The 12174-nt window shown below is 37.0% G+C and overlaps 1 protein-coding gene across 1 annotated transcript; it reads left to right on the top strand.

Annotated features, from left to right (window-relative positions):
- The first annotated feature begins 4974 nt into the window (after positions 1 to 4974).
- LOC123892305 lies at positions 4975 to 7062 on the top strand. Its single transcript, XM_045942099.1, has 5 exons — positions 4975 to 5378; positions 6069 to 6166; positions 6260 to 6417; positions 6601 to 6767; positions 6852 to 7062. The coding sequence occupies exons 1-5, from the start codon at positions 4975 to 4977 to the stop codon at positions 7060 to 7062; spliced, it is 1038 nt and encodes a 345-aa protein (XP_045798055.1).
- Positions 7063 to 12174: the final 5112 nt, after the last annotated feature.

Below are 12174 nucleotides of genomic sequence, written 5' to 3'. Positions count from 1 at the left end.
AGATGGTAAACCAACTCTTGAGTTGAAATCTGCTGAAGAATGGTCCAAAGAAGAGGATGAGCTTGCTCTTGCAAACTCAAAAGCATTATATGCACTATATAATGGTGTTGACAAGCACATATTCAGACTCATCAAAACGTGTGTCTCTGCTAAGGAAGCTTGGACAATTCTTGAGACTGTTCATGAAGGTACCTCTAAAGTGAAGCTGTCAAAGCTACAACTCCTAACCACTAAGTTTGAGAATCTAAGAATGAATGATGATGAAACTATTCAGGATTTTCACATGACCATACTTGATTATGATAATCAATTTGATGCCTTGGGTGAAAAGATACCTGAAGAAAAGCTGGTAAGGAAAATGCTTAGGTCTTTACCTAAGAAGTTTGACATGAAAGTCACAGCTATAGAAGAAGCAAAGGATATCACAGATATGAAGCTGGATGAACTGGTTGGTTCATTACAAACCTATGAGGTAGCTACAAAAGCATTGCCTTTGTCTCAAATGCTGAGGAAGAAGATCAACAGAGTGACACAGAGTCTGAAAACAGCATCTCTGATGCAATGGTTCTTTTGGGAAAACAATTTAATAAGGTGCTAAAGAGAATGGACAAACGCTCTAAGACAGGTGCAGCTGACACTGGTCGCAACACTTACAGGAATTTCAGAAAACCTGCAACAGATGAGAAATCAGCTCCAAATAAAGGTGTTCAATGCCATGAATGTGAGGGGTATGGTCACATTAGAAGTGAATGTGGAACCTTCCTGAAGAAACAGAAGAAGGGGTTAACTGTAACTTGGTCAGATGAAGATTCTGAAGGAGAAGCTGATACTGCAAAGGCTATACATGCATTGACAAGTGTATGTACATCTGACACTGAATCATGTGAGGAAGAACTGACCTTTGATGAACTTGCTGAATCATATAAAAAACTGTGTCTGAAGAGTGAAGAAGTCTGCAGAGTCTCTAAAGAGCAAAAAGAAACAATTACTAAGTTGCAAACTGAGAGAACTGCCAATCTGTCAAGAATCTCTGAATTTAGTGCTAAATGGGAAGAAAGTTTAAAGATCATCGAGGAACAGAAGGCAACTATCATCAACTTAGAAGCAGACAAGATCAAACAACTGACTGAGATAGCCCATCTGAATGAAGAGGTAACTGAATTAAACTCTCATCTTGAGAATTTAAAGAAGCATGTTCTTAGGCTATTCAAAGGAAGTGATCTAGATGAAATCCTAGAAACACTGCCTACTCCTAGTAGATCCAAAACAGACATTGGGTATGAATACAAAAATGTTAATAGGATTATGGATTACAACAAAGAAGGGAAATATATGCCTGAGATAAGTAAACAACCTTCTCCAAAAATGCATGACAGGATGTCGTCACACCTGACTCCTAGACAGCAGAGACAAGTGTTACCACATGTGGCACCACATCAGCAAAGATGGCAGAGACCTAGATTTATACCTAGACACAGAAGCAGGTACCACTCATGGAGATGTCATCACTGTGGAAGAAAGGGGCACATAAGGCCCTACTGCTACAAATTGTATGGGTATCCAAGTGAAATCCCTCAAGAGTCTGATCCATCCATTACTAAAACAAGGATGAAATGGAAGCAAAAGGATGATACAACTAATATCAAGGAGTATACAACTGAAAGCAGTGGGAAAAGTTTGATTGCCCATACGTCTCTCAGAGCCTCATCAAAAGAAGATTGGTACTTTGATAGTGGTTGTTCCAGACACATGACTGGTGTTGAAAAGTATTTGAAGGAGGTAAAATCCTATGCCACAAGTTTTGTGACATTTGGAGATGGAGCAAAGGGGGAAATTAAAGGTATTGGAAGACTGATTGACCATGGTCTACCAAAACTTGAAAATGTTCTCCTTGTAAAAGGGCTAACTGCCAATCTAATCAGTATAAGCCAACTATGTGATCAAGGCATGAAAGTCAACTTTACAAAAAATGAATGTCTGGTCAGTAATAATGGAGGAGACATCCTTATGAGGGGTGTTAGATCAAAGGACAACTGCTACTTGTGGATCCCTCTTGAAGAAGCTAATGTATCTACATGTCTCTTAACTAAAAATGAAGAAGTGAAGTTGTGGCATCAAAAATTAGGTCACCTTAACCTGAACAGCATGAAGAGGGTCATATCTGAAGAAGCTATCAGAGGACTACCAAGTTTACAGATACAGGAAGGCAATATCTGTGGTGAATGTCAGATTGGGAAGCAAACCAAAGTGTCGCACCAGAAGTTGCAACACTTGTCCACTTCTAGAGTTCTTGAGTTACTACATATGGATCTGATGGGGTCCATACAAGTTGAGAGTCTTGGAGGTAAGAAATATGTTCTTGTTGTTGTTGATGACTTCTCTAGATATACTTGGGTCAATTTCATTAGGGAAAAATCTGAGACTTTTGAAGAATTCAAAAATCTTTGCCTACAACTTCAAAAAGAGAAAGATTGTGGTATTGTAAGAATCAGAAGTGACCATGGTAAGGAGTTTGAAAACTCTAAATTTGCTGATTTTTGTGCTGCTGAAGGGATAGCTCATGAATTCTCTTCACCAATTACACCTCAACAAAATGGTGTGGTTGAAAGAAAGAACAGAACTTTACAAGAATCTGCTAGAGTGATGTTGCATGCCAAAAATCTTCCTTACAAGTTCTGGGCTGAAGCCATGAATACAGCATGTTACATTCACAATAGAGTAACATTAAGAAAAGGTACTGCTACAACACTGTATGAACTATGGAAGAATAGAAAACCTACTGTAAAATATTTCCATGTGTTTGGTTCAAAATGTTACATTTTAGCAGATAGAGAACCTAGGAGAAAATTGGATCCCAAAAGTGATGAGGGGATATTTTTAGGTTACTCAACCAACAGCAGAGCCTACAGAGTTTTTAACTCCAGAACAAGAACTATGATGGAATCAATCAATGTTGTTGTTGATGATAGTGATACAACAAGTGCAGATCCAGCTGAAGAGACAGATGTCATCACACCTATCCCGACACTAGATGATGATCAAACTGAACCTGAACCTGATCAACATTCTGAATCTACTACAGAGGCTCCTAGACCAAACAAGGGACCATCTACTAGAACACAGAAGAATCATTCTCTGGAACTTGTCATTGGAAATCCAAATCAAGGAATTGCAACAAGAAGATCAAAGGAAGCAATCTCCAACTCATGCTTCATATCCAAGATTGAACCAAAGAATGTTAAAGAAGCTTTGACTGATGAATACTGGATCAATGCTATGCAGGAGGAACTAACTCAGTTCAAAAGAAGTGAGGTATGGGATCTAGTACCTAGACCAGATGGTATAAATGTTATTGGTACAAAGTGGGTCTACAAGAACAAAACTGATGAAAATGGTGACATTACTAGAAATAAAGCCAGACTTGTAGCACAAGGATACACCCAGATAGAAGGAGTAGATTTTGATGAGACTTTCGCTCCAGTTGCTCGCTTGGAGTCCATAAGATTACTCTTGGCTGTGGCATGCATCTTAAAATTCAAGCTATACCAAATGGATGTAAAGAGTGCATTCCTTAATGGATACCTAAATGAAGAGGTATATGTTGAACAACCAAAAGGGTTTGTAGATCCAAGCTTTCCTAACCATGTCTACAAACTAAAGAAAGCTCTCTATGGATTGAAACAAGCCCCTAGAGCATGGTATGAAAGATTGACTGAATTCCTTGTCAGCCATGGATACAAGAAAGGTGGCAATGATAAAACCCTGTTTGTAAGGAAGGAGAAAGGGAAGCTAATGATAGCTCAGATATATGTGGATGATATTGTTTTTGGTGGAATGTCGTGACAAATGGTGGAATATTTTGTGCATCAAATGCAATCTGAATTTGAAATAAGTCTTGTTGGTGAACTAACTTATTTTTTAGGTCTTCAAGTCAAACAAATGAAAGACACCATATTTATCTCTCAGGAAAAATATGCAAGAAACATTGTGAAGAAGTTTGGAATGGAAGGTGGTAGTCACAAAAGGACACCTGCACCTACACATTTGAAGCTTACCAAAGATGAGAAAGGGATTGATGTGGATCAAAGTCTCTACAGAAGTATGATTGGAAGCTTGCTATATCTCACAGCTAGCAGACCTGATATCATGTTTGCAGTAGGTGTTTGTGCTAGATATCAATCTGAACCCAAGATGAGTCATCTGACTCAAGTGAAGAGAATCTTCAAATATGTCAATGGGACATGTGGCTATGGAATACGATACTCTCATGGTAATGATTCTACCCTAGTTGGCTATTGTGATGCAGATTGGGTAGGAAGTGCTGATGATAGAAAAAGCACTTCTGGTGCATGCTTTTTCTTGGGAAGCAATCTAGTATCTTGGTTTAGTAAGAAGCAGAATAGTGTGTCTCTATCCACAGCTGAGGCAGAATATATAGCAGCAGGTAGTAGCTGCTCTCAATTGTTATGGATGAGACAAATGTTGAAGGAGTATAGTGTTGAGCAAGATGCCATGACTCTTTATTGTGATAATCTGAGTGCTATAAATATTTCTAAAAATCCTATTCAGCATAGTAGGACCAAGCACATTGATATACGACATCATTTTATAAGAGAACTTGTGGAAGAAAAAATTGTTACACTTGAACACATTGCATCTGAAGAACAGTTGGCAGATATTTTTACAAAGGCTTTAGATGCGAATCAATTTGAAAAATTGAGAGGCAAACTTGGAATTTGCCTTTTTGAAGACAAATAGCAGTTACAACATGTAATGCGTGTAACTACCTCTCATCCGCCTCTTCACTTAAAGTTACACGCTAACCAAGGGAGTTTTTATTCAACTTCCCATAACCTCTATCAACCACAATCATTTCTTTTCTTCCATTCTCTCTCTCACGCTCAAAATCTCTCCAACTTCCTCATCAACATTTTTCTAATCTTTACTTTTCTCAGAAAATTTTACTCAATAATCATGTCTGACTCTGCAAAGTCCTCACCAACCAAGACCAATGATGTTCCATCGCTACAACAAATGGTGATCGATGCTATTCCTCTCAACACCATACCTCCCACAAGTCCAACGATGAAGAGAAAATCAACTGCAAAGAAAGTTAAATCATCACGAACAAGTACAAATTCTTCGTCTCCTGCTACAATTAAAGGTTCAAAGCGTAAAAGCAAGAAAGCGAAAGGTGAATCGAGTAAGTCGTTTACAATGTCTGAGCTTCACATTGATCCACTTCCATCAAGTGGTGCTGCAACGCCTGTCGCTAATCCTACAGTTGAGAATGTTGATGCATCTGGTAAGACTTCTGTTAATATAAGTCTTAATATACCAAAATCTGTTAAAACCCTAGGTGTAGAGACCCCTGATATGTCTGGAATTTTGGGGAAAAGTGTTCCTAACTCCCCTATTGCTGTTGATGCTAATATTGGTGCTTCCACTGAGACCAATGATGTTGTTGCTGCTGAGTCTCTTAAGAAAACAGGTCCTGAGACTCATGTTGCGTCAAGTGTTGCTACACCTGACGCTGAGCCAAATGTTGTGCCAGATGTTACCACATCTTTGGCACAAGAAAATCTTGTGGACTATTCTGAGTCTGATGAGAGTCCCCAACCTAAGTCTGCTGATAAAGAGATTGTTGCTGATAAGGATGTTAATGAAAATCCTGAAGTTATAATGGTCAATGAAACAACTGTTAGTGATAAGTCTGCTCCTACGAATTCTGAGGCTAGTGTGGCTAGGAGGACTAGAAGTAGGGCTGGTAAAGGTGTAGAGATGGCTAACACACCTGTCCAAACACCCAAACCATCTAGGGCTGGAAAAGTTACTGGTAAAAAGCCACTATATGGACCTCCAAAACCTGTTAGTAAGGTGGTTCCTAGAACTGAGACTAGGAAAAGGAAAGCTCCACCAACCAGTGACTCTGAGTTTGAGCCAGAGACAGATGTTGCTGCATCTGGCAGCACATCTAGGAAGAGTATAGGAAGAAAGAAAGTTCCTCAATCTGTCCCCTATGCTCCTTTGGATAATGTATCATTCCATCTGGAAAATGGGTCTGCTAGGTGGAAGTTTGTGTATCACAGGAGGTTGGCTCTAGAAAGGAATCTAAAAGAAGATATTCTTGAATGCCAAAGTATTGTTGAAGCTATTGAGTATGTAGGTTTGATGAAGACTGTCTGTGGTTTGGACAAGTGCAATGATAGACTTGTCAAAGAATTTTTGATTAATGTGGCTGACAACTGTAATGATCCAGCAAGCCCTGAATATAGGCAAGTATTTGTTCGAGGGAAGTGTGTCAAATTCTCACCAACTGTGATCAACCAACATTTGCAAAGAAGCTCTGATGAGGTGGCTGCTCTAAAAGTCACAGACAATGAGGTCTGCAAGGTCCTCACAGGTGGCAGGATAAAGGTATGGCCAAGCAAGGCTAAATTGGCTGCAACCTCTCTCTCTCTCTCTCTCTCTCTCTCTCTCTCTCTCTCTCCATTTTATGCTGTTTTGAATAGGATTGCTGCACACAATTGGGTGCCTACAACCCATTCAGGTGATGTGGCCAGAGGATTGGGAAAGTTCATTTATGATGTGGGCACAAAGGCAAAATTTGATTATGGGTCCTATTTCTTTCAAGAAACTTTAAGCCATGCTTTGACTTATGCTGTTGAGAAGCCAGTTGCTCTTCCTACTCTGTTATGCAATATCATCCTTGAGCAACACCCAGATATTCTGAGAAGCACTGATGTTCCCTGTAAAAGGAAAGGGGTGTTGGCCATTGAGCAAAGGCTGCTTGAAGGGACAAATGTTGCAGCAGGTGTTGGCACATCTGTCCAGGATGGTGTACTCTCTAGGAAGCAGATGATTGCTGATTTGACTGAGGCTAGCAGAGCACTTGAGGCTAGAAAATTGAAAATAGATCGTGTGATTGAGGCCCTCAAGGCCGAGGAAGCTGCTGAGGCTGCTGAGGGTGAGCCTGATGGACAAGAAGGTGTGAAAACTAGTGGCTCTGATGATAGCACTGAGGATGTGATGGAGGACTCTGATGAAAGTTCTTCTATATGATTTATGATGTTTTTCTTATGTTTTTCCTGATGTACTTTTGGCGTTTCCTTGTTACTTTTATGGGCAAGGCCCTGGATTTCTAGCACCTGTGTGTGCTTTATGGTCTGTAATAATTGCACCCTGATACTTCTATTGTCTGCTACTCTGTGTTTTGATATGCATCTTGTTTGTCAAAATTATGGCTAAAAAGGGGGAGTAGTGTGTGTGTGTGTGACAAGTGTGTGGACAGAGGTTCTCACATCTGGTGACTGTTTCTGTGCAAAAGTTCGTATGCTCGTATTGAGGGGGAGTGTGAGTAATATGCATGTGTTGAGGGGGAGTAGTGAATATTCTTTCTCTATCTGATGTTTGTATGCATGAATTCAGGGGGAGTGTGAGTGATATTATCTCTTGATCGCCTGAATATGTTTGATGACAAGTGTTGTGCCAAGTGTTATGGCACCTGACTAATGAGTCCACTATCCACTATGACTGAGAATTTATTTTTCTCAGATGTTTTATGAGAATTTATTTTTCCTGTTGTTCTTATGATGAATGGATACGTGTTACACTATTAGGAGTTTATTTCTCCTACTTCTTAGCATCTACTATTGGGAGTTTATTTCTCCCTTGTGTTGTTCAATGAGGCTAGTTGTGTTTATTCCGCTGTTGCATTGCCTCTGATGCTGCTTGACTATCTTGGAAGTAGCTTTTATTGTGTGTTACTTTCTTTCCTAGTTGTGTGATCATGTTGACTCGAAGGAAAGGTAATACTGTATCTCTCTATATACTGGTCTAATATTGTTTTAGCCAGAATTTGCCAAAGGGGGAGATTGTTGGGTTTTTGTATGGTTGGCTACATTTTGCAAAAACATATTTGAGCCAAGTGTTGAGACATATGTGCTGACCCCAAGTGTTGTGACAAATGTTGGTACACTTTGGAACAACACCTGTCTGTGTATCTGTGCGCGCCAGCTAGCGGTTTTAATTTCTACTCAATCTTTTGAAGATCTGATTGAAGAATTATTTCAAGGTTTCTTACAGAGGAAGGAGCACGTGTTTAATGTGTTTCAGGAGGCAGCTAAACCCTAGTTATATTTTCCAAAGGAATTATATTTTTGGAAAATATATTTTTGCGTTTCAAAAATATAACTATTATTTTCAGAAATATATCACTGCTGCCGCAATTCTAGAAGCCCTAATTTTGTCTTGAAGCCCAAGTCGTTCTACTACTATAAATACAAAGGCAAGCATATGGTTTCAAGCATCTAAAATCGTGTCTTACAAAGCGTGTGTTTTTAGGGATTTTAGAGTGTTAATTGTGAGCCTTTCTTGTGTCTCATTGATGCAAGCTTAGGACCTGAGTGTTATTGAGTTGTAAGTGTGAACTTCTCCTAAGCTTTGAAGTACGGAGATTGTTCTAGTGTGTTGTGTGATTTGCTCGCAAGCTTTTAAGCAAGAGTGAATCCTAGTTTCATAGGAGTGTGTCTCCACCTGTTGTAATCGTTGAAGTTTATAACAACGCTGTCTGTGTTGTTAAGGTGGGAATTGGGACGGGGTCTGATATCTAGGAGTTCCTAGGTAGAAGTGTCATTGGGTAGTGATTAAGTGAGAAGTTGTAAACGGGTGAGTTTAGCTTCGAAGTAATACTGCTGATAGTGGACTTCATTCCTGGATTGGTATCCCCCAGAGTAGGCTTTAGGCTGAACTGGGTTAACAACTCTTGTGTGTTATTTACTATATTGTTTTTATAGTTTTATGTTAAGTACTCTGTTTATAGACAAGTGTTGGCACACCGGTAACAACATCTGTCTACAACAGACAAGTGTTGATACACCTTGATCAACACCTGTCCACTGTGTGCCAGGAATTTCAGTTGTCATCTCCAAATTCTCCATTGTCAACACCCAAAACCCATTCAGAAAACAATCTTCTTTGTTCAACGTCTGCGCTCGAAGCACCACCGAGAAGCCTCATGTTTTTACTCAATGTTAAAACTTCACAAAAATTCCAAAGAACCAAAAAATTAATAGTAGCATGAACAACTTTTGGTCTTGTACCTTTGGGTATTACTGGTAGAATTTGTCTGAAATCTCTGCCAAAAACAACAATTTTTCCACCGAAGGGAATGTGTTTATTTTTTTCAACAACAAACTTGAAAAATATCTTTTAAAGTTCGATCATCAGCTTCGAAACAGTGTTTGTGCATCATTGGTGCTTCATCCCATTTAATGAACTTTGATTTTTTGTATTAATAGCGCCAAAGGGCTTTTAGGAACTATGGTACATGTTGAAAACTCGTCAACATTTAGAGGAATACAAAACCTTAATGTGCTGTTTTACCGCCAGGTATAAGCAATGCAGTGATCCCACTTGAGGCAACTGTTAAAACTATCTCACCTTTTGAGCATAATGCGAATGACATGGCCCTCCAGATAAATGTCTTCCCTGTACCGCCATAACCATAAAGAAAAAACGCACCAGGTTTGTTTTCGTTAACTCTTGTCTTGATTGTGTCATATACTTTACGTTGCTCTGAAGTCATAGTTGACATAAATCTAACATGTTCCTCAGCTAATGATTGTTTGTTATAATTCAATTCGTCGTGTATTCAACTATTTTGTATATCAGGAACTAATGATGTGTCTGCTCTAGGCATTGGAGGATAATCTTTTAAACTCTTCCCACAACTACGTAACATCATCTCAATATCTACTAGTGCATATTGTATCAATTGATCATCGGTTAATATTAAATCTGCAATGTTAAAATCAAAATCATGAATGTGATTAGTGACATGACTATAGTTGTGTTTGGTTGTATTGCAAAAAAATTGATTTAGCAGAATTGAATTTGATAGAATTGATGTTGGTTAAAAGTGAGTTAAATAGAATTGATTTATGTTTGGATACAGGCTTAACTACACATTTGGTCCCTTACGTTTATTTTAAGTTTCAATTTGGTCCCTTACGTTTAAAAAGTATCAATTTGGTCCCTTACGTTTATTTTAGGTTTCAAGTTAGTCCTTTCCGTCAATTTTGTCACATGTGGCAGTCAATTTGCATATGTGGACAGACACGTGGCACTTGGACACATTGACACGTGTACTGTTCAAACGGTGTTAGTGACAAAACTAACGGAAAGGACTAACTTGAAACCTAAAATAAACGTAAGGGACCAAATTGATACTTTTTAAACGTAAGGGACCAAATTGAAACCTAAAATAAACGTAAGGGACCAAATGTGTAGTTAAGCCTTTGGATACATTAACGTATAAATAAAGGGTATTTATAAAAAATATCAATTCTTTTTCCATTATTTTTTTTTTGACAAAATTCTTTTTCCAATTTTAAAAAACTAAAATTTAATAAACTGCATAATAAATAATTTTAAAAATGATATAAGCAAGGTTACATGAGACATTGAAATGTGAAAGATGTTTTTTTTTTAATAGATTTCAATATTGTTGAAGGTGTTATAGTGTGAGTATATATATATATATATATATATATATATATATATATATATATATATATATATATATATATATATAGGGAGAGATCAAATTACACCGGTGTAACATTTGAGTAATGTTACACCGCTTAATAATGCTTTAACGAATACAAATTTTACAAAATTCACTGTTTGATTGAAATTTTATATCATATAGATCATCTATATTAGAATTTATAAAAATCTAAAATCGTTTGATATGTTATTGAGATCGATCAAGATGAACGGTATTCAATAAAAACGCATAAACCATTAATCTTGATTGGTCTCAATAAAATACCAAACGATTTTAGATTTTTGTAAAAATTAATATGGATGATCTATACGATATAAGCTTTCAATCCAACGGTGGATTTTGTAAAATTTGTATTCGTTAAAGCGTTATTGAGTGGTGCAACATTACTCAAATGTTACACCGGTGTAATTTGATCCCTCCCCTATATATATATATATATATATATATATATATATATATATAACTTTCCAAATCACACGTGATAATAACTTTCAAATATTTATTCTCTAAATTTATGACCCGGTAGAAAAAAATCATTGATCAGGAAAGACATACAAATATTTCGTGATGAATAATATAGTCAACAATAATTTTGATATGATATACTTTTAAAATTGATAGTGCTTATCAATTATTGCACATAATTTTAATCACAATTGGTATACTTGTCATAGTGGTTGAAAATATTGCCTTGCATTGAAGAGTTGTGGGTTCGAATCCCAGTCAAGGCAAAATTGTATCATTTTTTAATAAAAATTGCATGATAAAATGGAGGGAAAACAGAGAAAACAAATTAGGGTTTAAGGTTTGCTTGTGTATACAAACTTATAATATAGAAGATTACATTACCTTCAACAAAATAAAATTACAATTTGGCTTAATTATAATTTTGATTCCCTATTTTAAGTTACTCATTAATATCTATGAAATTACAAGAAATAATTTCATTTAAATCATGTAAATAAACAATTCACCTCGATGATCTTATATTATCAAATTGTATGTTATATTATTTAAAATATATTCAAGGGTAAATAGGGTTTTACCCCCTGCAAAATAGGTCAGTTTTGCGTTACCCCCTGCAAATTTATTTTTTGTGATTACCCCCCTGCAAAATGAAGATTCCATCATTTACCCCCCTCAGTCGATAACATGGATGTTGACTCACTACCACAAAAAAGGGCTACTATAGCACTTTTTTTTAGCTTTAATAGCACTTTTAAGTGCTATTGAAGCTGGTGCTATTGTAAGTATGTAGCTATTATAGCACTTTTTAAAGTGCTATTGTTAGATCAATCTTTAATAGCGCTTTACACTCTAAAGCGCTATAGTAGACCTGTTTTGGCAAAATGCTTTAATAGCGCTTTTCAGAAAAGTGCTATGATAGCTACATACTTTAATAGCACTTGTGTTCAAAAGTGCTATCGTTTGCCCTGCCTTTAATAGCACTTCAACACAAAAGCGCTATTGTATGTCATTTTTTTTTTACAATTTGGAATTTTTTTTTTCAACAAATCTGTTTTTTTTTTACAAGCTGCAACTTTTTTTTTTTCAATAGCTCTGTCTTTCCAACATGGAACTTAAATTGTATTTTTCACCTGAAG

The sequence above is a fragment of the Trifolium pratense genome, linkage group LG6 (assembly GCF_020283565.1).
Source record: "Trifolium pratense cultivar HEN17-A07 linkage group LG6, ARS_RC_1.1, whole genome shotgun sequence".
Lineage (NCBI taxonomy): Eukaryota > Viridiplantae > Streptophyta > Magnoliopsida > Fabales > Fabaceae > Trifolium > Trifolium pratense.
Note: the sequence above shows the minus strand (reverse complement) of the source record. Positions and strands in the feature narration are given on the sequence as shown.

Coding starts and splice junctions, on each gene's coding strand:
- LOC123892305 (XM_045942099.1), top strand. CDS start 4,975: ATGTCTGACTCTGCAAAGTCCTCACCAACCAAGACCAATGATGTTCCA. Junction 6,167..6,259: donor TGAAGCTATTGAGTATGTAG/GTTTGATGAAGA, acceptor GTAATGATCCAG/CAAGCCCTGAATATAGGCAA. Junction 6,768..6,851: donor CCCTGTAAAAGGAAAGGGGT/GTTGGCCATTGA, acceptor TGTACTCTCTAG/GAAGCAGATGATTGCTGATT.